At 33.9% G+C, this 27439-nt stretch overlaps 1 protein-coding gene across 2 annotated transcripts in view; it reads left to right on the forward strand.

Annotated features, from left to right (window-relative positions):
- The window catches only part of TLL1 (tolloid like 1), a 281852-nt gene that overhangs the window by 213811 nt on the left and 40602 nt on the right, over positions 1–27439 (forward strand). The window contains exons 13-19 of one of the 2 annotated variants that reach the window (XM_081250937.1): positions 4147–4342; positions 5983–6108; positions 7222–7382; positions 9861–10041; positions 16787–16870; positions 19077–19202; positions 21997–22124. In XM_081250937.1, coding sequence (XP_081107063.1) covers positions 4147–4342; positions 5983–6108; positions 7222–7382; positions 9861–10041; positions 16787–16870; positions 19077–19202; positions 21997–22124 — 1002 coding nt within the window. The remainder of the gene's footprint in view (positions 1–4146; positions 4343–5982; positions 6109–7221; positions 7383–9860; positions 10042–16786; positions 16871–19076; positions 19203–21996; positions 22125–27439) is intronic. The other variant, XM_081250938.1, reaches the window with a different exon arrangement.

A 27439-nucleotide genomic window follows, 5' to 3' on the forward strand; every position in this document is an offset into this window, starting at 1 on the left:
ATTTGGATTGCTTCCACCCCTTGGCTATTATGGATAATGCTGATATGAACATGGATGTACAAGTATCTCTCCAAGACCCTGCTTTCAATTTTCCAAATATAATACCCAGAAGTGGAATTGCTGAATCATATGGTAATTTTATTTTCAATTTTTCAGAGAGTATGGGAGAGCTTTTACTGACACTATTACCTAGAAACTTTGGAGTTTTCAGAGGTTTTTACAAATAAGTATGTATTGCAGTAGATGTTTTTGCAATGTTATATTTATTTGGAAATTTGATTGTAAAATGAAAGCAAAGTGTGTGAATGGCCCCTGAGCCTGGGTATGGTATCTTGCTCCAGGGCTGGCATTCCTTCAGTCTTATAGCTCTCCCACATGCAGTGACCACAAAGCTCTACACTGGTTGGCAGTGTTAGAATGAGAGGCTGACTACTTTAGGTTACTTTTAATTGATTTTAGTTCTTGCTAAGTAAAATAACTCAGTTTTCTGATGCTTCCTCTCTAACCTGCCAGTAAAGACATGGACCCCCCCCCAACTTAGTAATGAAATGTAATATTAATCCCTTCTGGCTAAGCTTTGTATTTATTCTTCCTTCTTTGTGTATTTGGATTTACTTCCAATATCATTTATATATCAGTTTTCTAAAAAAATCTTCAGAGCTTAATGTCACTTTCACTGTTTTCTCTATATACATATTAGGTCTCTTTACGTTATGAGAAACTTGCCACATTCCTATATGGTTTGTGTTCTGATTACCTTAAAGTCTGTAATAAATCAGCATTATCATTACAAAACATATTTATTACATGTCCACGCTTTAAATCTAGAAGACACTGTTTTTCCTTTTCTTTTTTTTATGAATTACTGACTTTGGTGTTCTTTTTCTCATGGTACCTAAGGTTACTGGCATAACATCAATTAACTTATCCACTTTTTAGCTTCAACCGTATTTATTTCTTCAACTATATTTATACTAATTGATAAAGTAATTGATACTTCTGGAGAAAATATTACACAAATAACATAAATAAAATAACTCAAACTCTAATTTGTGCTCACCATCATTACTGTCATGTGGATGTAGTTGAAGAGGTATAATTATAATTAACACCAACAGAGAAGGTTTATTGCTGGTATTGCAGATTTAGTGCTGGTATTGCAATTAGGATTAATATAATTAAACTGGAAATACTTGTAAACAAAGATCATGGAGGTCATTGATATGATATGTAGGTCAAAAACCATGGCATTTACCATGTGAGACTACAGTGACTACAGTGTATATTTCTATTGTTTTATCCCTAATACCAGGTGCATAATACTTAATATATAAGTAATATGTAATTCATAAATAGGTACTGGTGGAATCAATCCAAGAATTGGTCATTTTTATTCATCTTACCCATGAGATATTTACACTTTGTGTACCATATAAAATATTTAATTTTTACTAAGTAACCAGTGAATATACTATAAATTAAAATTTAAAGAGATCTTTAAAGATTTAAAGAGATCTATTGTTTAACTGTTAAAGGAACAGAGTGAGTTTTATATACAGGGAAATACCCATTATCCTATATCCTTTTAATCACTGATCATATGTAATTTTTTTCAACAGTGTCTCTCTTGTTTTCTTCACACTGTAATTTTCAAAAGCAAAAATTTCTTCAAAATAGTAATTAAAAACCCATTTTAATTAACCTTCTTATTTTTTACTCTGGTATGGCTTCTGATATGAAGCAACATGATGTTTTTTCTATTAATTAACTTTCTATGGCAAGCAACTACTTTCTTCATTGTGTGTTCTCACTCCCTTTCCTCTTCTAACTTAGCCTTTCCCCCACTTCCAAAATAATTCATGAGTTGCAAGCATTTCATTCTGTGCTGCTCAAGCAGGTGAAGATAGATAGGTTGACTTGCTGAAACCTTTGGTTATTTTTCCTACATTTTTGTTGTTTGTTCAGTTCTGCTTACCCTTTTATCAAGTTGTACAACTTGAGAGTTTTAGATGTTATTTTATATGTCCCCTTAACCAATGAATAGATTTTGGCCATCTGGAAATGTTCTCATATTTATAGAGAACTCTGATTTTGAAGGGACTGTATTAAAGACTGAGAGAAGAAGGTATGTTATAGCTAGTCAGATTGGCCTTGTCACCCCAGTGACTAATTTTGTTCCTAGTGAGACTGCTAGCTCTCCCTCACCCCTCTATTTAACAGCCACTGTCTCAAAAGTATGCTTTAAATAATGAGATATTTTTAATGTTAAATATTTTCCAATTCTTTACCATAATTCCACACACGTAGAGAATACATTTTTAGGGGAAAAAATCTGGATTTATGAGTCACAGTGAGCTCCTACTAATAGTAGGAGCAATTTAAAATTGAAACCGGGCTTCCCTGGTGGGGCAGTGATTGAGAGTCCGCCTGCCGATGCAGGGGACACAGGTTCGTGCCCCGGTCCAGGAGGATCCCACATGCCGCAGAGCGGCTGGGTCCGTGAGCCATTGCCGCTGAGCCTGTGCGTCCGGAGCATGTGCTCCGCAACGGGAGAGGCCACAACAGTGAGAGGCCCGCATACCCCACCAATAAATAAATAAATAAATAAATAAATAAATAAATAAATAAATAAATAAAATTGCAACCTTCACTCCCGCTACCCCCACTGCTCATACTTCCTATCTTGTTTCACTCTGTATTCTTCCATAGAATGTATTACTTTCTAATATTTTATGATTATTATTTACCTTGTTTATTGTTCCTTTGCTCTCTACCCACCAGTATAAGATCCAGCAGGGTGAGGCTCTGTTATTTTGATGAATGATGCATACTAAGCAGTGAGAAAAGTGCACAGCACAGAACCAGCACTGAATATTTATTGAAGGAATGAATGAATCCTGATTTGTGATTGGGAAAAGGGCAGCAGCAAATGCAGTACTTAGTTCTAGCCAAATCTGCTTCAAAATCTATTTTTTTCTGTTTGTCCTTATGAAGACTATCATTGTTAATGTGTTGACAAATCAGGAAATGCCTTCTTCAACCAACTATACCAGAAGTTTCATGCATACAGGTTGTAGTTCATACAATGAATGTGTTCCCTGACATTCGTTCTGTAATAGGAGAATTCCATAAATTGGTGAATTGTATGTTGAATGATGGTTGACAACATGTGATACTTTTCATGGTTTATAATTATAGATGTCAGTGCTTTCCAGCTTCAAATACCTAATAAGTAGTTGACTCTATTAAGACTTCAGAGTTAGGACTCATTTTCTATGAAAAAAAAAGCAAGAATTTATTTAGAAATTGTCTTATAATTTATAAAACAATTTGTAAATTTTGTTTTGTTGTTTGTAGAAGTTTAGGGCTAAAACAAAGGTCTACAAACATTCACTTCTTCATAAAGCCAATAGTTTGAGCTAATATTTGCATTTAGTTGTTTATGAAAAAGTTTGAGTACATCCAAGGTGCACAGGCGAGAATAATGTGTTAAGGTAAAAGGCTCATCTAAACATGCCTGTTACCCTGAGAGGGGCAGCCAGTGTTAGTTCTACAATGGAGTAGTCTTCCCACACAAAGCTCTGCTAACTATGGATAAAGGATTTCATAGACTAGGAAGAAATGTAATCCCATGTTATCATATTTTGCTTCAAAAAGATATGTAGAACCTAAAATAGTGCATTTGTCAATAATATGAATTCAGCTGCTCTATTGATAAAATAATGATTTTTTGATCAACTATGAGCAATTTTTATAACTATGTTTCAGAACAAATTGTGCATTGCTTATAGCATATTTAGCTCAGATTTCTAATGAATATTATTAGTCTGGATTCTCTTAAATTCTATTTTCCAAAGAATTACTACTCATATTTTTATTTTATTTTAAAAAGCAGTTAACTTCTATTGATCCTAGCGCATGTGGATGCACTTTTTCATAGATTTTTTCCTCTGTCTCTCTACCAGATTAATACATCATTTACTCTTGGACAGTGTATATATTACCATACACACTCAACAGAAATGCTCTCTTTTGGTATAAGTAATATGGCCATGTTAGTACTATGGCACTGAGAATACATGATACTTTTTTATAGAAATTGTTTTGTCTATTAATGAGATAGATCACATATTTTTACTATTACAGATTGAGAGACATGACAACTGTGCCTATGACTACCTAGAAGTTCGAGATGGAACCAGTGAAAATAGTCCTTTAATAGGGCGTTTTTGTGGTTATGATAAACCTGAAGATATCAGATCTACCTCCAATACCTTGTGGATGAAGTTTGTTTCTGATGGAACTGTGAACAAAGCAGGGTTCGCTGCCAATTTTTTTAAAGGTAATTTGAAATCATTTAAAGTGGAAGCTTTTCTCTGTCAAGGATAAATGTGGTATTTAGCTTTGAGTTAGGGGAGAAATAAAGTAATATTGAAGATTGAAGTATGCACTATTCATAAAGATATTTTGATGGTTTTTGATGGAATAATTTACTGGTTAAAAAACTGGAATTTGGAGATTTGTAGCACAGGGTAGGAACTCCATTAGGATATTCTACCACCTGTTTTTTAGGAAATAGTCAAAATAGCAAAATCCAGAAATATACAGACAAGAGGAAAATATTTGCAATATAATCAACAAAGGGTTCATAACCAGAAGGGGATTACTGATATATAGTTTATCAATTTATTTCCAGGTGGCAGCATTTCTAAACCATCCCTTAGAGAATAGAATTCTACCACATTAGAAATAATTTATGGCCTCCTTAGTAGAACATTCTGATCCCTAAAATGTCTTTTTGACATTATTATTAATCAGCTTTAATTTTGAATTATATAACCAAATTTTAGTTTATTTTCATGTCCCATGTTTGGTGCGTATTCCTCAGGTAAAAAGAAAGCTATTTTAGTGCAAATAATAACATCAGATTTGTATTTTGAAAATTCATAGGCACTTAGGTTAAGTGTGCTATTATAGAATAAAATTCTTTTATGGGAAGAGAAAATAAATTTTCTCTATAATAATTTTTAAAAAATAAGTGATGGATTCAGTAATGTATGTCAAAATTTAGTGTGAATAATATCTAGATATTTTCATTATTCAAAGAGCAATAATATAATGGATTTTTCCTGAGCATTACTTAGATGCTCACCATTTGAACTGAAAGGCAGAGAACTTTGGCACTTCTACTATATGTATTCCAAGTATTCATTAAAATGTTCATTTACATGCTTTAAATCTTCTCTATGTTATATTTTACAGTAGAAGAAACATACTATAAGAGTCTCTCATGTGATGTTTGTGTATTTGCTTAACAAAATGCCTAGTCTTTGGATGATGCATAATTTCTCCAGAGAATATTGTTTGCTGTTTTCCTAACTCACAGTAGGTTATTCCTAAAGAGTGAGATTATGGAGTACCTTGTCATATGTGTGTTTTTTTAATAGTATATATTTTCATATGTCTATTTCATATAGATTTTCATGTTACCATATACAATTAAAATAGTTTCTGTTTACAAAAATATGGAATTATTGTATTTTCTGGATCAACATATCTATATAAAAACAGTGAATGTTTTCAATTTAAAGAGGTGTAGTAAGTGTCATAGTTTTCCTTCTTTTTAATTTTTAGTCACCATATTTTATTTCTTAATAATGATATTACTTTAAAAGCATTTCTTCAGGCTACCTAGCAAACTATACAATGAAATGAACAGTGAATCCATGTTTTTTCAGTAAGTTTTTCTATTCCATTCTGAAAAATCTCTAGGTTTTAATAATCCTCTTTAACTTTAAAGTCAGAAAAAAACATACTGTGTCTGAGATGAGGTGATCTTCAGTTGGACCAGTCCTTCTGGTTCTTACACAATTCTTAGATTGCAGTGACATGGGTTCTTGTATGTCATCAGTCAAGAGCTTGCAAATTGTTCCTGTTCCTTCGTTGAAGAAATCAATTGTCTAATTGTCGCCATTTTTATAGAGGAAGACGAGTGTGCCAAGCCTGACCGTGGAGGCTGTGAGCAGCGTTGTTTGAACACACTGGGCAGTTACCAGTGCTCCTGTGAGCCTGGCCATGAGCTGGGACCTGACAAAAGGACCTGCGAAGGTGGGACCGGAATTGCACATGGGGTTCCCTGCCTGAAACCCCTACCCATTTCCTTCTATCATGTAGTCTCATTCTCTTTCTATTTTTATGCCTCCTTCTTATACTAGAATAAAATAGACACAGTTATGAAGAAAATACAGTATCTTTAAAACAGAGGACATTGTATTCCAGATAATAATGAAGTTATGTGGCTGTTATTTCCACGTGACTACTAAAAATAAATACACTTTAGAAACTTACCAAATATGGTAAACCTGAGATTACAGGTAGTTTAAAAATATATTTATAAATATAGTAATATTTATATTAGTTAACATACATATCCACATATACATACATACACATATAAACGCAAAGGCAATTCAAGAGACCACTTTAGCTAACTCTTGACTCCTTAGGAATTAATTAGGAAGTGTGTACAATATGTTCATTTCACTTAACTTGCTTTTGAAACCCTAATTTTCCTAATTTCACCCTAATTTCATTCCTAATATCAATAAGAAAGAGAGGTAACATAAATAGTACCTCTTTTAAATAGATCATCCAAAAGAGAAAGAAAACCAGTTGTTAAATGGAGTTTTTGGAATAACAAATATGCTCTGTTTACTATAGTTTACCTTGCCGGCTAGCTCAAGCAACTCTTTCCTTGTCTTGGAAACAAGTAACAAGTTCCTTGTCTTGGAAAAAAAACAGAGTTTGGAGAAATAAATAATTGATTTTGGTCTTACTACATCATGCTGTATTGTACTTTACATATATCTTTTTATTAATTCTCACAACAATCATGTGGTGTAGATATTATTATACACATTTAAAATATAAGAAATCTGACCTCCAGTTTTCTTTATATTGCTCGCCCAAATTTGAGGTGATCTAAAATGTAAAGCCATCATTTTCTTCGCACTAAAGCTACAAAATAACACTTTATAAATTGGATTAGATGATTAAAATAGTTGTACTAAAGACTAAGGAATAGAGACTGCAGCTTTCTAGGTTTTGAAAAATCCAGAAGATGGTTGAAATTTAATGCTGAGACGTTTGATTATCAATGGAAAGGTGCTAAGAAGGGGATAGATTTATTAGGGGAAACCTTTCCCTTTTCTTTCTTTCTAGCGGCTTGTGGAGGACTTCTTACAAAACTGAATGGCACCATAACCACTCCAGGCTGGCCCAAGGAGTACCCTCCCAACAAACACTGCGTGTGGCAAGTGGTGGCACCAACACAGTACAGAATTTCTATGAAGTTTGAGTTTTTTGAATTGGAGGGCAATGAAGTAAGTGAATAATAAATATATTTTTTTATAAAGTGCTTTAGGGATCCCTAAAGGCAATCTGGTAAACAAACAAAAAAAAAAAGAGAGAGAGATAGAGAAGAAGAAAGAGAGAAAGGAAAGAAGGAAGAAGGGAGGGAGGGAGGGAGGAAGGCAGGAAGGAAGGAAGGAAGGAAAAAAGGAAGGGAGGAAGGAAAATTGCAGTAGTACAATAGTATAAACATGTTAGTCTTTCTTAGCTCTATTTCTCATTTCTGCAACTGCTTATAATTCCTGTTGGCATTGGATGGTATTTTAGACTGTCTCTGGGAGATTGAAAATTCCCCCCCCCCGGCATTTTCCTGATTTATTAAAGTACTATGAAAATATTAAGGTAATGTCACATAGATTTTTCTAGAAAAAATAAACCAAAATTCACTTGTTGAGTCATAACAAGAATACCTTTTTGGGAAAACCTGGTATACTTCCCTTGTGGAAATGGGTATATTTTCATTATATAAGTAGCTTTTCATTATGAGTATGCTTATGGTTCACAGATAAAGTGAGAAAGAGAAGAAGAAAGAAATTTTTTTAACCTCAATAAAACATGTATTTAGATGACACTATCTTTCCTTTGTCTTTATAGCTTACCATAGTAAAGTCCAGTTTTCTGTCTGGTGATCACTTTTAGACAAGTGAAATCATTTTTTTGAGAATTCCTATGTGCTGGTACACACACACCAAATTCAAATGAAATGTCAGGCCTAGAGATGACAACTTTTAGAACTGTGTCTTGTGTGATTGGTCAACATTAAGTCCAGAGAAAATGTAATAAATGTTTGTTCTGTTTCAGCTTTTCTACTTTCTTTTCTTTTCTCTAACTCCCACATCCTTTCTCCCAACAACTTCTTTTTCCTGTGTTTATTTTAAAATGAACGAGATCCAAAGGTATGATAAAATTCACTCAAAAATTATTTTGTCTTTGATGTATATCTGTTGAACACTCACAAAGAACTGAGAGAACAAAGAACAGAAATATAATATATCTGTGCTCCTGGACAATAATTGTTGGTAATATTTGTGGGTTTTATACCGTAATTTTGTCTTTGTATATGTATCTTTCCTTCTTCTTTTTTCCCCTCCTACTTATCCTTCTTTCTTTTAATCATTTTTTAAAAATTCTATTTGTAGTAGTCAAGGCACTTCTATGGTTTTGAGTTAAAAAGAAATGCAGACTTTTGTGTTGCCTTAAAGGAAATTAAAATATGAAGTGTAATGCACTGATATTTCAGAGAATTGTACAATTTTAGAGCTCAATGGACCTTTTGAGATCTTCTTTACATCATGTAAGCTTTATGATGGAAAAGACTGCAATTTATATTTCTTACATAATTTATCCACATGAAACATCATTTTTCTTTAATAATTATCTTAAATTTGGGAAATATTAAAATTAAGAACATATTTTTATAGTAATCTTAGAACAGCTTTCATATGAGCAACACGTTTTGAAAATGGGAATCTCCCTGCCAGTTCTTCAATGTAATGTGAGCTTAGTATTGAATGGCTTCTACTTTCTCAGTTTCCCTAAAGCTGTTGGTTGTGGCAGAAATGGCATTTTGATTCACTAATTGATAGATGTTCCTAAGAAGGATAAACGTTTATGTTTACAAGGAAGAAGGGTAGATGGTTTAAAATAAATGGGGCATTGTGTTTGAAATCATTTTTCTCATGGTAGCAGTCTTTATTCATGGAAGGAGCCTTTACAAACTCTGTAACATATCCTGGAATTCTTAAACTTATGATGAGGTTACTGTGTGGAATGCTATTAATAAAATTCTGTGCATTTTCATAGTTTAAAGTCTTGAATATTTAAAATAAAAGCATGAGCAAAATCTTGAATTATAGAATACTGGGTTAAGTTATAACTTCATTGTTTTATTTATTTTATTGATATCTAAAAGGAAAGTCAGTATCAAACAACTTTAGCTTCGGTAACATTATCCCATCTTGTGTCAGAGCCCTCTCTAAATAAAAGTTGCAGATGTAACAAAGTAGATAGAAAACTTATTTCATTTTTCCTAGCAACATTTTGCTTATTTATCACCTAATTAATATCACAAGAGCCAGTAATTTGAGTTGACATATTGCAAAGTACACATCATGCCCAGAGTTCAATCATACGCTTTGTTAAACAATTATTCATCACAGTTTTCCTTAAATCTGTATCTTTTGGAAAACATGTATGCTGTACATACATATATACAAGCATACATTTGTATAGACATCTCTTGGAGCTATTCGGAGTAAAATTCTTCTCTCATCTGTCTATCATGCCTTCTGCTTCATATTTGGACACTTTTCTTGATTTTTGGACCTGTTAAATCCACTTTGACTACCACAGGAGTAAAGAGGGAAAAACATAATAAATTAATAAAAAATAAATGTCAATCATCTGATTCTCTCAAATCTGGTGATTACAGTAAACATGTTTATTTCTAGGTTTGCAAATACGATTATGTGGAGATTTGGAGTGGTCTTTCTTCTGAGTCTAAATTGCATGGCAAATTCTGTGGTGCTGAAGTGCCTGAAGTGATCACATCTCAGTTCAACAATATGAGAATTGAATTCAAATCTGACAATACTGTATCCAAGAAGGGTTTCAAAGCACATTTCTTCTCAGGTATCAGTATTCTCATTCTACATGTGTATATTACAGATTTTAAAGGTGGATTGGCTTAAATTGTATGCTATCCATTCTTCCCAGTTTTCTGTAAATGAACTTGGAGGTGTCATAGAATGCATGAACATTTATCCTAGTTTAATACTTTTTTAAAATTAGGATATTAATAAGAATGGCCCTGATGAAATGCAGCTCTCAAACACTTAGATCTTACATAAATTCTAATCAAATATTTCAAAGGCTAGTAAAAACAACACAAAATTATTATGGTAATATTTTCACACAGTGACTTTATAAGTGGATAGTGATAATGATAACAGACTTCCAAAAAGTGGCAGACTTTTTCAAAATTATCTTTGCCTTTGGACTATGTGGTCTCATTTTAGCAGCATATTTTTTATTCTTACTGCTTAGCAACATGTGTATTATTCCTCTTCTTACTATTATATATTCATTCTTTTTATTAAGCAGACGTTAAAAATCATACTTTACCTCATCATTATAGAAATGATTGCAGTAAGAGGCCTAGAAATATGGAAATTATAATTTTACTAAAAATAATATATTATCAGATACATTTAGCAGTTGACAAGTCTACATTTGGAATTTAATGTTTAGTTGAACCAACTCACATTAAAAATTCCCTCTTAAAGAGCTGAAATTTGATTAAAGCTCCCTAAATTTTAAGAAACTAGATAGAAACATCAGTGAAATGTCCTTATTTTCCCAATTTCAAAATTGTTCCTTTTAAAAATATTACTCTGAAACTTCAAAAATAGATAAAACTGTAATAAGCCTTGCTAGATATAGCAATCTATTCTGCCTGAAAGACTGGCAAGCAATGTGAAGCAACTGAATTCCAATTATGTTTTAATATCAGGTAATTTAGATTGAGTTAATTCAAAGTCTATTTATTCTAGTCCCCATGTATTTAAGTTTAATGAGATTTACAGCGCCTGGGGTTTGTTTGGGGCTTTCAGTTTAATTGAAATTAATGGTTCACAAGTTCCATTGAGGTCCAAGTCATATATGAAAGTACATTCAAAATACAATGGATCTTGGCTCCTTTTTCTCATTCCCTTCCTTCCCTCAGATTTAATTGCCTTTTAAAAGTTCTTCTCAGATATAGAAAACAAACTAGTGGTTATTAGTAAGGAGAGGGAAGGGGGAGAGAGGCAAGAAAAGGGGAGGGGATTAAGAGGTAAAAACTATTATGTATAAAATAAATAAGCTGCAAGGATGTAATGTACAGCACAGGGAATATAGCCAATATTTTATAATAACTTTAAATGGAGTATAATCTATAAAAATATTGAATCACAATGTTGTTTACTTGAAACTAATACAACATTGTAAATCAACTATACCTCAATATAAATAAATAAATAAATAAATAATAAAAATTATTCTCGGGCATTCATTTAAGATTTGTTATTCAAAGTAGCATTTTAATATACTATTTCAATGAAAGGAAGATGTCCTTAGACTTTACTATTCTCTAAATATTATGTAGTTTACATATTTTAGGTGATGCATCCAGTGTTTAGAGTTAAGGCTTCTTATCTTAGAACCACTTAAATATTTATTTTAAAAATTAAAATTATAAGGTGAATAGATTTTATTATATTATTAATATTCAGGATCCTATACTTTAATCACTCATTTTATTTAATAAAACTTTTTTTTAAAGATGCATGCTACATATACTGGTGACAAAGTATAAGTAAATTTAAAGTTCCCCAGAGTATTTAAAATTCGTTATCTGATGTTTCTGTTCAGGCAAAACTTCCCAAATTCTAAAGACAGGTTATCTTTTTCGCTTTGTCATTATTCCCGTTTTGCCCCTAGGTTCTTCATGACATTTTTTTTTTTAATTCCGTATATATGTGTTAGCATACGGTATTTGTCTTTCTCTTTCTGACTAACTTCACTCTGTATGACAGACTCTAGGTCTATCCACCTCATTACAAATAGCTCAGTTTCGTTTCTTTTTATGGCTGAGTAATATTCCATTGTATATATGTGCCACATCTTCTTTATCCATTCATCCGATGATGGACACTTAGGTTGTTTCCAGCTCCAGGCTATTGTGAATAGAGCTGCAATGAACATTTTGGTACAGGTCTCTTTTTGAATTATGGTTTTCTCAGGGTATATGCCTAGTAGTGGGATTGCTGGGTCATATGGTAGTTCTATTTTTAGTTTTTTAAGGAACCTCCATACTGTTCTCCATAGTGGCTGTACCAATTCACATTCCCACCAGCAGTGCAAGAGTGTTCCTTTTTCTCCACACCCTCTCCAGCATTTATTGTTTCTAGATTTCTTGATGATGGCCATTCTGACTGGTGTGAGATGATATCTCATTGTAGTTTTGATTTGCATTTCTCTAATGATTAATGATGTTGAGCATTCTTTCATGTGTTTGTTGGCAGTCTGTATATCTACTTTGGAGAAATGCCTATTGAAGTCTTCTGCCCATTTTTGGATTGGGTTGTTTGTTTTTTTGATGTTGAGCTGCATGAGCTGTTTATAAATTTTGGAGATTAATCCTTTGTCAGTTGCTTCATTTGCAAATATTTTCTCCCATTATGAGGGTTGTCTTTTGGTCTTGTTTATGGTTTCCTTTGCTGTGCAAAAGCTTTGAAGTTTCATTAGGTCCCATTTGTTTATCTTTGTTTTTATTTCCATTTCTCTAGGAGGTGGGTCCAAAAGGATCTTGCTGTGATTTATGTCATAGAGTGTTCTACCTATGTTTTCCTCTAAGAGTTTGATAGTTTCTGGCTTTACATTTAAGTCTTTAATCCATTTTGAGCTTATTTTTGTGTATGGTGCTAGGGAAGAGAGGCATGGACATATATACAGTACCAAACGTAAGGTAGATAGATAGTGGGAAGCAGCCGCAGAGCACAGGGAGATCAGCTCGGTGCTTTGTGACCGCCTGGAGGGGTGGGATGGGGAGGGTGGGAGGGAGGGAGATGCATGAGGGAAGGGATGTGGGAACAGATGTATATGTATGACTGATTCACTTTGTTATAAAGCAGAAACTAATAAAAAAAATAAAAAAATAAAAAAAAATAAAGACAGGTTATTTGCCTGTGTCTCTAGGACAATAATATTGTTAAGTAAACTGAACAATGAAGTTCAGGGAAAATTAAACCCCAAACTCTCATGTTGTAGCTATCATTCTGAGAACCTATTATGCAGGCATACATTATCTCTTTAATAATCAAAGTAAAACTGTAATATTCTAAGTGTTCAGTGTCACAAAGTATTTAACCTCAGTTCATCTTGGGTTCTCTTAACTATAAGAGATGATCACATGCTTTGCAAATAGCATTAGTTTTGTGTTATGTTCAACGTATCTGTGACCTGGAAAACAACAGATATACTTTTCACTTCTTTATTAGATTATTATTTTGTAAAGTCCAAGATAATTAAGTATAAACATTCAGTGTTTTCTTTTTGATTCATTGAAAAGTCTTGGCAGTTTGTCAGATTCATATTTAAAATACTATAGTCCTGGATAAGTAATTAGATCTATTTCACATTTAAATTCATGGGAGTTTCCGCTAGTGGAGAAGATGTTTGCTCAGGAAAAGGGAAGATAAAAACATATTTGATTTGTACAATAAAGAGATGGCAGTGTTACTTAACGTCCTGATTATGATCATCTTACCAAAACATAATTTAATTTACTAGAGATCACCCATTGTAATATATAGATTCTATTCACATTGAAAATATCATTTTAGAGTTCTAATAATGCTATAAGTGTAATTGTGTGGTAAAAGTCAAATAACTCATCCTATCTATTAGAAAGTAGGCATATAAACCATGGGGATATTGTATTTCACAAACAAAATTGAAGGATTTTTTATGCTAAAATTCACTCTTGGGGATTTGATAAAACACATTACTGCATTAATTGTGACAAATTTTTTAGAAATAAATTTAGCATAGGAATCAAGAATTATTACAATGACTAATCTGTTTGCTCAGAAATTCAATTCTTGGGACTCTTTCATAAAGAAATATTTCAAAATCTGGAAGAAGGATTTTCAATATACTGTGATAGTGACAGAAATTTTAAACAACCTTCAAATGCACTGTGTGAGCTCTTCCATACCATAAGGATGGTTTAATGATTTCATGGTGTAAAAAGTTGTATATGATAAAATATTAATGGAAATCTAGGTATAAAGCTATATGTGCACTGTGCATACAGCTAAGCACGTAGGTGGGAACAGATCTGAACGATGCTATTTAAAAATCCCAAGACTGTTTGTGTTAAGGTGAAAAGATGGTGCAGTGTAGTTTCTCCACAATTTTTCTCAGTTTTCATCTGATTTAAATATAAAAGTAATTTTAAAAGGAAAACACACATCATATTTCTACCTATCTTTTACCCCAAATATTTTCTAGATTTGAAAATATTACCTAATAGACTTTGATCTTTGAGAGTGAAATTTTTAAATCCATCTCTTTGTTAATTAGTTAATAAATATTAATGCAAATTAATAATATTAATGCAAATGTTTTGAATTGAGTTAAAGCTTCTAATTTTTATTTTTATAGTTAATTCATAATATCTTAGAGACAATTGAATAAATGTTTGCTGTATTGTGTATGTTAATCCAGAAACATTTGATGGAGACAAACTTTTTTTTTGACATCTTTATTAGAGTATAATTGCTTTACAATGGTGTGTTAGTTTCTGCTGTATAACAAAGTGAATCAGCTATACATATACATATATCCCCATATCTCCTCCCTCTTGCATCTCCCTCCCACCCTGTCTGGAAACTTAATCTTAAGTGGTTCTGTTTATAACCAGTTTTCTAAAAAGTTTAGAAGTGATTATGAATTTATGAAAACATAATGAGAAATATACCATGTTTAGCTATCTTTTCAGCATACTTTTTCCCAGAAATATTATCAAGAACTTCAATTTAAAAAGAAACAATATTTATTATAAGTGATTTCATATATTTTGTAAAGAAAGCTATTTAAAAATAACTTCTAGCCGTCTTGCAACTAAGTGATACGTCAAGGAAGAAAAAACACAAGGAAATGTATTTAGATTTTTAATGAATATAATGAAATAAACTGTAGCATTATTTTAAAAAATACAATTATGTAATGAAATAATCATACTGAGATTTTACTTATTTTTGCACATATCCTCTGATTTTAAATAAGCACTTTATAGACCTAAGAAATGAAATTGGAAGAATGACACTATGAACTTATTAGCAAAATAATTAATACATATTTCTGTCACTTCCATGCTCATCAAAGTAAGAAACCATCACATAAATTCTTATTTAATGTCTTAAATTAGTCATGAAAAATGCTGTAGCTTGAAACTCTAGAAGTGATTGGTTTATACAGCAGAATATCCACAAGCTCCTCTATAAAAATTAGTGTCATAGAGTTCTGATATTAAGGGTATGTTATAAAGCAATATAATGAAATAATATCAAAGTAAATAAGGAAATTACAACTATAAAAGTAAGGCTATTTGAACATGATGTAAAATTACATGTCTATTAAATTTTTTATATAATTCAGACTATAATGGCATAGGCATTTTCTAGAAGAGATCTGGTTCAACAATATAATACTGCTATTTTCCTGGAATGAATGAGGTTTGTTTTTAGATTAACAATAATTACTTTACTTTTATGATAGTAAAATCAAACTTAATTTTATGTGATGTTATATTTGAACACAAGTATACAAATCTGCATAAGTATACATGATATAGTTTACTTATTTTAAGTGATTAAGCAAAATTAACTGTATTCTATTCAGAGCAAAATTATTTTTCTTTAAATAGGTTAAACTTAAAGGAAATATTAGTAGGATTTTATGCATGTAAAAGCAGCAACATTTGGGAAACTGGACTTTTAATTTAATCACACTGTTCATTATTTGGGGATAATGTAACAAATAACTTCAGGCAGTGAGAGCTGCACGTAGACATTCCACCTTCTTTAGGCAACCTGGTAGTGGTGAAAAGACTCAATGATGACTTGAAGGATAACCTCATTAAATGGCAGTCCCCCTCACAGGTAACTTAATGGGAATGTGATCCTTTCCTGATGGACCCAATGACCTGCACAGTAGCAGAAATGCAGTAAAACCCAGATTTCTTGATTCCCAGTTTATTTCTGTCTGTAACAAATATAGGAGTCAGATAAAACGATCTGTCTGATATTTCTACAGATGTATTCAAGTGATTTCAACTGACCTGCTCCTCATCTTATCTACCTTTCAGTGTTTATAGATATTTCTTTACATTGTTCCTCCTGTACACCATTTCTTTCATGGAATGGTCATAGATATTTTTAGAATAAATTCAACCTGATATTATTCTAACAAAACTTTAAATATTAGTGTGATTAATTTCAAATAAACACAAATAAAGCTCTCCTATGATTCTGAATCCTGTTGCAAGTTTCATGATTAATGATATTTAAATATTTGCATGTTTTAGAAAGAGCAAATTGTCTGTCGTTGCTCTCAGTAGTGCTTATCAGAGCTCTTTTGAAGGTGATTATATTTTCAACAGTTTTGTGTTGAAACCTGTGTGTGTCTTGTATGCGTGCACACATGCATGGGGTGTATGTGTGTATGCACGAGTGTGTGATCTGTTTATTTTATATTTGAGCATTTATTGTAAGTATATCTGCTAATGTGCTTCTGTTCTGGTGTGTGGACCCTTTACTTTTTTTTCCTACAGAAAAGGAAGCTTTCTGCAAAGAGAAACTTTTTATTTTTGAATCTTGCAAGAACTTGATACAGGTTGCCACTTCAGTCCCATCCAGTATGTATTATTCATAGACTGATGGCCTCTGATAGTCTCAAGGATACTCTGCAGGCCTCTGATGGGAAAATGCCACTTCCTTTTTCCATAATAATGGACCCTTCCTTCATCTAGCATGAAGGAATGGAAATCAGATATATCCATTCCAAAGAAGGAGGCTAATTTCCACCTGCAAAAATTAAATGTTTTGACTTCTACTCAATAAAATGTTTGTTTCTCTTACTAATAAAAAGTATTTTTTAAATTCCATGCCTATAGTATGAAAATGTTAGAAAATTTCAAATGAATCATTGATAGAATTCTCAATTATTGAATTTTTTATGCAGACTTTCTGAGAAATTTTTAAAACTCTGCATCCTCCTTCCTTCTCTCTTTCTTTGGATTTTCATTGTTCAAAATATTAGTAGTTTGTGTCCTAAGAGGAGAAAAGGAAAGAAAGTGAAAACAGAATTATATTTGCTAATAGTTTTTTTTTTCTCAAGTTTGATGACCTTTTATAATAAGTTCAGAATATATTTGTGGAACTCATCTTTTATGATATTAAGTTAAATAAATAGCTTTCTTTGTTTGCATGATATTAAAAAGTCTGGATAATTCCAAGTATTCCGATGTTTACTAAAATTTTGTCTTTTCATATTGACTATTTGGCATATGCCAGCACAATTTTATATGCTACTTTGCTGGGGATGATGACTTTTATCTGTTGCTTTTAATTTCTATTTTGATTTGTCCAATTTTGAATTTTAGCTAAGCTTTAGATTAACCTATACATATATTCTAGCAGTGTATTTGATAACTCAATTTTCACATGACATCACTTGTATTAAGCAATGTTTGTATTAAAAGTGTAATGGAAATGTTAAGGATAGGTAGAGAACACATAAATTGCAGATATATTGATCCTGATATATTCTTTAGAACTTTGGGACTGCCTGTATGTATATGGAATATTCTGATATTGCCAATGCATTAATTGGCAATATAAGACATAGCATATATGTGCTATGTCGTGTTATCAGTCTACAAAATGGGAAAAATAGTTGCATTCATAAAAATTACTATCAGATCCTTAGATAAAAATGCCTTTCCTAAACCCATCTCCATAGGGGGAATATTGATTTGATTATAAAAGCAAAAATAACATTTGCTATTTGTATGCCACCATGAGCTCACAAATTCTCACTAGAAAAATCAGTTCACAGTGTAAATTTTGAATTCAGCCTGACCTTTGATGTGACTGTTGTGTGTCCTTTTTGCTCTCTGTGCTATGGGAGTGGGGAAGGTCTGAGTGATGTGTCATCATATGTATGTGTCAGGAGCAGAGGCCAGTATTTACTTTAAAGGACAAGCCAGTCATGGAATGACAGCTAAGCAACATAATATGCTGACTGATGCCGCTCACTGAATTGACTGCCTGCTAATATAGTTGGGATTTTTTCCCTGTAGTGAATTTGTTGGCTATTTCTTAAAGCTCATATTTCCTCTTCTAACCTTTACTTCTAGAACACTAAAAGCCCTTTTACAGAATTACTTATTAATAAACTGGTCTGCTAGAGGAGATTAGTTTAAAATATATAAATTGTTTCTTCTTTAGGATAGTCTAATGATGCCTTATTCTGTATTGAAATATTATAAAATGTTCAGATTTATTAATGCTAAGCGTAACTACAAAGTTAATGAAAAAAATCAACTACAGTAATTATATTAAGTGATTCTTTAAAAAACGATTACACACAAATCTTGGAAATGTGTTTAGCCTCTGCCTATACACCATGGTTAATACAGTGAAGGATTTCCCTCCACTTAAATGTCATTATTTGCATTTAATCAAACTACTCACAATTTTTAATTTACTTTAAAAATTCGCTATAAATGTTTAGCATTAGTTGGAAAAAGATTCTTTCATTTCCTTTGCCCTACTCAAAACTTCTCCAGCATAGGAATGAAAGAGGACTACATGTTGTCACCCTAGTGCAAATGATCTTGGAAACAATTCATGGCACAAGGCTCCAAGCTAAACAAGGAGTGGGTAGAACTAAGATACTATAAATTTTTTGTTTGTTTGTTTGTTTGTTTTATGTTGGGAACATGGAAAACTGAGACTTAATTTACCCTTTGCCAGTGTTAACCACAACTAAATGATTCTCCTTTGATATCCTTTGTTTTTAAAGCTACTTACTAATCTATGGGGTTATCTCTTTGCTAGACAAAGATGAGTGCTCTAAGGATAATGGCGGGTGCCAACATGAGTGTGTCAACACAATGGGAAGCTACATGTGTCAGTGCCGTAATGGATTTGTGCTGCATGAAAATAAACATGATTGCAAGGAAGGTATGAAAGAAGTGTTCTTTTTTTTGACAACATCTAGAATTTCATGCAGTTTGGGTAAAGCAGTCCTTCCAGGTAGAGTTAATCATATCAATTAGTGATAAATGTTAACTGTTCAAATGTCAAAAATAAAAATACATGCAGTGTTCAAAGATCCAAGTCATATTATTGGAAACCTTGTATTACCTAAAGGTACTGCACTTCATATATGGTTGGAATTAGAATAACTTTGTATAACAGACATAGAAGCTGCTGTGATGCCATCTGGCAGCCAGAAAGGCACTGCATTATCCCTCAGTCTTCACAGAACAGACCCTATAACTATCTCCATATTTAAACTTAACTTCTGCTAAATGTTTTACATTTGGTTCAATTTCCCTCCCCAAAATATCTCATATATGTGCTACATGAGTGATGTCACTTTAAATACCAGGAGTATCAAATTCAAATGCCTACCAGAAGAAAGACATTTGAAAATACTGTGCCATTTAGAGTTTTAAGTCATGGTTTTCCCCCTCCCGAGCACAGACACACACAGAAGCATCCTAGTAACTCAATATTAGCTTACCAGTTTTTTGTCCCAAAGTCTTACCATATTGGAAGGTTTTATAAAGATAATTATCTTAATCTCCTGAGCCAATATGAGCTACACGGGAATAAGAAATAGTTATTCAGGCCTTATTTCTTCCTTTATGGGTCTGCTCCTGAATTTTCCATTTAACTTGGATTTATTACTAAGGCAGGTTTCATAACTAGTCATTAGCACATGTAGAGTGGTGGGTGCCTGACTAGAACCACAGGTAGATAGCACTTCTTTGTATGCACATTCCAATAGTACAGAATACCCTGAATTGACCCTTGTTCCATTCAGTTCCATTCAAATATGGTCATATGTCACATTTTTTCCTCTTTATTTCACAGAGTTAATGACATTGCCCAGAATCATATGCAAGTAGCATTTTTTTCTCTTTTTACTTGCATGTATGAGCATAAACCAATGAGACTGTGATATGTGTAACTTGGTAAAGTATTCTGTTAAATCAATAGGCTGGGGAATAGGCCCAGTTATTTTGAAATATGGAAGGTAATTCAGAAAAAAAAAGAGCTTTTCAGAGTATGCATGTCGCCTGTGACTCACAGGTAGCAAATAAATTTAGATATCCAAAGTCTCTCTTCATTACAGTAAGTATTTTCAAGAAGGGACTTCTTTTTAAATGGAATTGTATCCAGGCACCCCTAATAAATTTCATCTTTACTGTTAGTAAAGGGGCTGGATTTTCTTTCACCACTGCTATAGTACAGGTGCCTTATACAGGTTAGCAGTGAGCCTCTTGGCTTTGTCTTATAAACTAAACTATTTGCCAGATCTGGGAGATTCCACACTTCATATGGCCAAGGCAAGGACAGGGATAATGGAATTTAGGAAACCTTGTCAAGACAGGATCCAGACTTTAAGACTACTGTCTTGCTGCATGACCCTATATTCTTTGAAAGGAGCTGAATTTCACCCTTTTTGTGTGTGTGTTCCTTGGTTAAGAATCCCAATCTCCCTATGGAAACCCGGCACAGTTAAAGCAAAGGTCTAGTCGGAGACCATGTGCCAACAGCACAGTAATGTCAGTCATTTTATCCTTACTGTGCAGCCCTGTAGTGCAACAAGTGTTTTTTCCATATAATAAAGTATTTCCCCAGAGATTTCTTGGAAAATTTCACAGAATTTATTGTATTTTAGAATGGGTTACACAATACATAACAAATAATTTCCAGCCTAAGCCAGGATATGCAGGGTGACACTTCATAAATTATACAGATAGAATACAGTCTGAGCATATTACATGTTTTGGAAGTTTGAAATAAAGAATATTGGATGGTCCCCTCCAAGATGAAGTTGTTTAAATTGTAAGACCTAAAAGAAATTTCATGTTAATTGAATGACATTTTTAAAAATTAACTCAGAAGCTAGTAGTTGTTTACATATTTTTCCTCTTAGTGCTTCATTTCACTGTGGTGAAATGACAGATAATTTACTTTAGCAGCTAAAATTATGGTTTAAGTATTCAAGTGTATACTTTAACAAAGAGAGAGAGAAAATGTAAAGACATGTTTCATAAAGTGGCTTAGTGATACTAGTTAGCTATAAATGATGTTTCTGTTAATAGGGAAAAAAATAACTGAAAACGACATAATCATTTTTGTTGTGGCATAGCATTAAATATTTTGCACATACCAAGAGTTGATATCTTTGTTTTTTGTCTGTTTTTGTTTTGTTTTTGTGGTATGCGGGCCTTTCACTGTTGTGGCCTCTCCCGTTGCGGAGCACAGGCTCCGGATGCGCAGGCTCAGCGGCCATGGCTCACGGGCCCAGCCGCTCCGCGGCATGTGGGATCTTCCCAGACCGGGGCACGAACCCGTGTCCCCTGCATCGGCAGGTGGACTCTCAACCACTGCGCCACCAGGGAAGCCCAAGAGTTGATATCTTTGATTGTCAATAATGTTACTCTGTTAAAATCTAAACTTACAGATCCAGCAGTTAAAAATAGTTCATTTTCTTGTAGACATTTATCTAATTCATTGTAAACACAATTTCATGTGAACCCAAAAACAAACATTTTCTGATTATGATAATGATTATGCAACAGGTTTACCAAAGCAGATGAATATGATACTGAAGACTAGAGTGATGATTATTTATTGAGGAAAATCTTTCATCAGGATAGTGTGTAAACAGGCTACTTCCTTGCTGGTCCAATCCTGGGCTAGATTTCCACACTAATTGATTTTATCACTATTGGCACAGCTGAGTGTGAACAGAAGATTCACAGTCCAAGTGGCTTCATCACTAGTCCCAACTGGCCAGACAAGTACCCAAGCAGGAAAGAATGCACATGGGAAATCAGTGCAACTCCTGGTCATCGAATCAAATTAGTAAGTGAGCACATTGTTCTTTTTTCTGTTAAGCTGCCTGCCCATGTCTTGCACAGCTAGTGCATGGAAATAAAATAAATAAAATGAATGTTTATTTAATTGAATTGAATTAGTAGGCAGATGGGAAAGACTTTCTTTCTTATGTTTTCCCACTAACACTAAATAAATTCCTGATTTCCTAGATCAAGGTGATAGTAATGGTAGCCATGTAGTTCTTGTACAGTCTTCTTATCCTAGATGGAATGCTTTAAAAGGCATTACCAAAATTACTACAAAACAGTATGTTCTACTTCCTAATATTTTATTGAAATAATGTTTCCAAATGGAGATATAAATGAAGGAACAAAAATATCAGAAATTCAGCAAGAAAGCAATAAGTATTCACTTCAATGTAACATAGTAAATTCTATCGGTTGTGTTAATTCTATATGACTCATATACAAAGCATATGTATTTTTATAATAAAACTAATTTTGTCTTATGGTTTACAGAATATTATTTTTGCATAACGTAGTTGCCCTCTTTAGATGAGTACCATTATTGTTAGACTTCTTCCAAATTCAAATATGAATGTAATATATGTCCTCTCTCCTGTATTCTATGAATCTTGCATTCTGTCCTGGTCATCTGATAGTACATCTTAAATTTCATTATAGGCTACAGAATACTTGAAGAGTATAATTTAAAGAAATAGAATCATAGGAATATAGAAATTTTAACAATTTTCTGAAATATGCTGTTGTCAAAAGCAGGAAGGAATGCCAACTAGCAAAGTTCAGGACAGTCTAACAAGAACCATAATAAATGACAAGAAATTGTCTTGAGAATGAGGCTACCAGTCCACTGTAGCTTACTGGACCAGTCCAGTTAATTTTGAATGTCTGTTTCAACCCTTTCCTTCAGTGGGTGTTTTTGGCCAATAAAGACATCTTATTCATATGCAACATAATAATAATGTTATTAGAGACTGTCACTGAGATATTCATATTCCTATTATGGAGTTCCTTCCAATCAACGTATTTGTAAGATATCAGTAAATGACTTTTTGAACAGAGATATCAATTCATTTCAGCCACTCTTTGGAAGGATGCTAGGTGCTAAGATAACAGCACTGTAGGATTTGACTGCTTTCCAGTCCTGTTGAAGACCCTGACTGAGATGATCGCTCTCTGAAGCTTATGAGCTGAGATGAAAAGGCTGCATTCTTTTCAGCAGTGCAATAGCTAAGGCAGTTGGGAAAATGGATTTTCCTGAAGACTTTTTTTGTGTGTGTGTACATCCAAGTTTCATCTGGTATCATATTCCTTCTCCCTGAAGAATTTTTTTTATATTGTGTGTAGAGTATGTCTGTGCAGAGTACGTCTTTTATACCCAAAGATATTTTCATTGGATATAAAATTCTAAGATAGCAATTTTGTTTTCCCAGCTGCATTTTAAATACCTGACTCCACTATTATCTGTCCTTCATGGGTTTTAATGTCTGTGGTAAATCTTAATTTTATTCCTATGGAAATAATGATTCTTTTCTCTGATGGCTGCCTTCAGCATTTTTTTTTTTTTTTGGCTGTACGCGGGCCTCTCACTGTTGTGACCTCTCCCGTTGCAAAGCACAGGCTCCAGACGCGCAGGCTCAGTGGCCATGGCTTACGGGCCCAGCCGCTCCGCGGCATGTAGGATCTTCCCGGACTGGGGCACAAACCCGTGTCCCCTGTATCGGCAGGCAGACTCTCAACCACTGTGCCACTAGCGAAGCCCTGCCTTCAACATTTTTTTATCAGCACTTTGAATATAATGTATCTGGGAGTGTGTGTGTGTGTGTGTGTGTGTGTGTCCATCTGTCTATCTGTTTAGTAATTTATCCTTCTGAGAAGTCTTTGAATTTCTTGCATCTATGTTGTGATGTCTGCCATGAATTTTTGACAACTCTTGACCATTATTTCTTGACAAAATCCTCCTGCATTATTGTCTCTCTTCTTCTGGGATTCAAATTACACATATGTGAGATTGTTTCATATTATCCCATAACTCTTGAAATCTGTTTTTTTTTTTTGCCACTCTTGGTTTTTAAGCTTGGGTTATTTCTATGGACTGATCTTCAAGTTCAATGATTGTCTATTCAGCTGTCTTGAGTCTACTTATGAATTTGACAGAGGTATTCTTTATCTCCCTTATCATGTTTTTTTTTTTTATTTCTTGAATTTCCATTTGATTTTTTAGTAGAGTTCACGTGTATTCGTCTGCTTAGGTGGTCATAACAAAATACCACAAACTGAGTGGCTAAAACAACAAAAGTGTATTTTCTCACAGATCTGGAGGCTAGATGTTCAAGATCAAGGAGCTGTGGGGACTGGTGTCTGGTGAGGCCTCTTTTCCTGACTTGTAGATGGCTGCTTTATCACTGTGTCCTCACTTGGCCTTTCCTCTGTGTGTACATATGGAGAGAGAGAGAGACAGAGAGAGAGAGAGTGTGTGCTCTGGTGTCTCTTCATCTTCTTATAAGGACATTAGCCCTGTGGGATCTGGCCTCACCTTTATGACCTCATTCAACCTTGATTACCTCCCTAAAGGACTTGTCTCCTAATGCAATCACATTGGGTTTAGGGTTTCAATGCATGAGCTTGGCCAGGATGCACAATTCAATTCATAACACCATCTCTGCTGAAATATCTCATTTGATAGATTAAACATAGGGGTCATATTTGAGTCTGCTCTGTTGATTATTTTCTCTCTTACCACTGTGCTTTTATTCTTGCCTTTTTGTGTGCCATGTAATTTTTTTGTGTGTGTGTGGTACATGGGCCTCTCACTGTTGTGGCCTCTCCCATTGCGGAGCACAGGCTCCAGACACGCAGGCTCAGTGGTCATGGCTCACGGGCCCAGCTGCTCTGCAGCATGTGGGATCTTCCCGGACCGGAGCACGAACCCGCATCCCCTTCATCGGCAGGCAGACTCTCAACCACTGTGCCACCAGGGAAGCCCCTGTCATGTAATTTTTGACTAAACATCAGACATTTTGTGTTTAACAGTAGAGACTTTATGTCTGGAAATGGTTACGTCTCTTCTGTTAGGCTGTTAGTGAATGTGTGTATATGGGAAGGGATGTTGTTGAGTGAATATAGTCAGTAATTAGCTGAATTTGGGTTGTCTTCTTCCTATGATTACCTTCAGTGAACCATTGGCTTTTAATTTCTTTCTCTTAGATTGAAGGCTGGAATTTCAGATGCATTTTCTCAATGTTTCTCCTTTACCTTTAGCTTCTGCTTTCATCTCTACAACAAATTGTATCCCTCTTCAAACTTTTTTCCCTCAACCAGTGATAGACTGCAGTTACACACTGCTTGGTGCTTGGTAGTCTGGTGGTGAGGACAAGGGGTTCTCTACCTTAGACAGGATCTGTTTCTAGGTCTTAGAAATAGCCTTTCTCAGTGGTCCTGCCTCTTCTCTTCCTGGCAGCCAAACTCCATCTATCTCTTGTTGGTCTTCCATGGGAGAGTTTCTTTTCCCTCTCCCAGTTGTAGCAGGTCTCTGATATTATTGGTGTAGGCTCCTGAGTCCGAGACTTCCCCAGGGTTGGAAGTGTTATTTGTTTGTTTGTTTGTTTAAGCTTTCCTGTGGCTACAGTGGGTCTGCATGTTTGCCCTGGTGGTGACAGGTTTTCTGCTCCTCCCCCAGAGGCTTTTTTTCTTTTCCAGTGAAGGGTTGCAACAGGACTTCATGCTTTTCTCCCAGCATTGACCATTACCCCCTCCATGCCTGCAACACCAAGAAAGGTACTTGCCTAACTCCTACTCTTCCCACAGTCTTTCTCATGAGCAGGAGATTGAAGTCCATGGAGAAGAGCCTGCAAGTGGATGCAAACTCCTCTGTCTACAGCTCCTAGTGTGCTATACTTTACTCCACAGCTGACCTTTACAATACATTACAATTGTAGCTGAATGCATCTAACCTAGTTATATAGCACCCAGCATCTCTTCTAACTGTAGTCTGTCACTGGTGACATGCTCGTGTCTCATCTCTCCTTGGCAGGGGCTGAAAGTCAGTGGATTTGATACTACTTGGTTGACTAGTGACTTTGGCTCTTTGATATCTTCAGCAAAATTGTGATTTTTTTTACTTTACATAGGTTTTCTTGCTAGGGTAGAAGGAACACTAGTCCCAGCTTTCTATATCCAAGGGGAAATAGAACTCCTAATATACCTTAACTTGAAAAAATGTCAATAATTAATTTTTTCACAATTATATACCTTTCAGCTTATTGAACATCCCTTTCAACTCTAGGACAGTCTGCTTCTTTACAAATTACAGGCAAATATTCCACTTGAAGATCAGGAGAGTCTGTTCAACAATGGTCATACATGCTAGTATCCTAAGAAGATAATTTTTAGAAGGAAAGGAGCTTTAATGCAACTATTGATCTTTGCTTTAAGTATTTGACTTTGTGATCTTTGTAGAGGTAGTTACAGTCTAAACCAGAATATTAACATGCATCAGAATTAACCTGGAAGACTTGTTAAAACACATTTTTGCCACTCTAAGGTTTCTGAATCAGGGCGTAATATTGATTCCACTCTCTCTTATTTCATTAATCATGTTTATATAAAGCCTAACTCACAATATCACTCTAACAATCAGGATCAGTAGAAAGTGTGTTGTAACAGATTAGCTACCAACTTCAAGTGATATTTTAGTTCTATACTTTTTAACTCTTACCATTTTGACATTATTGTTACTTATGTTTACTATTTTTGTCTCCCTGCTTGTAATACAACTGTTAATGAATCTTATCTACTTTAAAACTGAAACCACTATCTGTTATGGATCTCAGCCAATGGACATTTGGTCAGCACTGTTTGTAATATTCAAACCATTCAATTACCTATCTTTATGTTTTGACATTTATTATACAAGAGATTTGATCAAGAAGATATATTGTTTAAAATAAATGCATTTTGTTTGGTTTCTTTAGGATCCTTAATTTTCATGGAGGAACTTGAAACCAAACTAAATTTGGAAAATAGATTCCAAGGAAACTTGGAAAATTCTGAAATCTATTAATCCTGTTAGGTCAAGAGCTGCTGATAGATACTCAGTTCCAAGCTAGTTTCTTTATAGGCCAAGGCAAAAAAGAAAAGACTTGGTGGTCCTGTGTGTGCCATGGAGCTTTCTTTACAACTCATATTTACTCCTCTTACCTTAGGCTGTGTGGAAAAATAAGAAAACATTTCTAAATATTTTGCCTATTCATACAGAAGCAAAGAAAAGGAAATCGCTCCTGAAGACAATTCTATGACATATTTTTTTAAAACACCTTGTTT

This window comes from Mesoplodon bidens, assembly GCF_964165515.1.
Source record: "Mesoplodon bidens genome assembly, chromosome: 1".
In the NCBI taxonomy this organism is placed as follows: Eukaryota; Metazoa; Chordata; class Mammalia; order Artiodactyla; family Ziphiidae; genus Mesoplodon; species Mesoplodon bidens.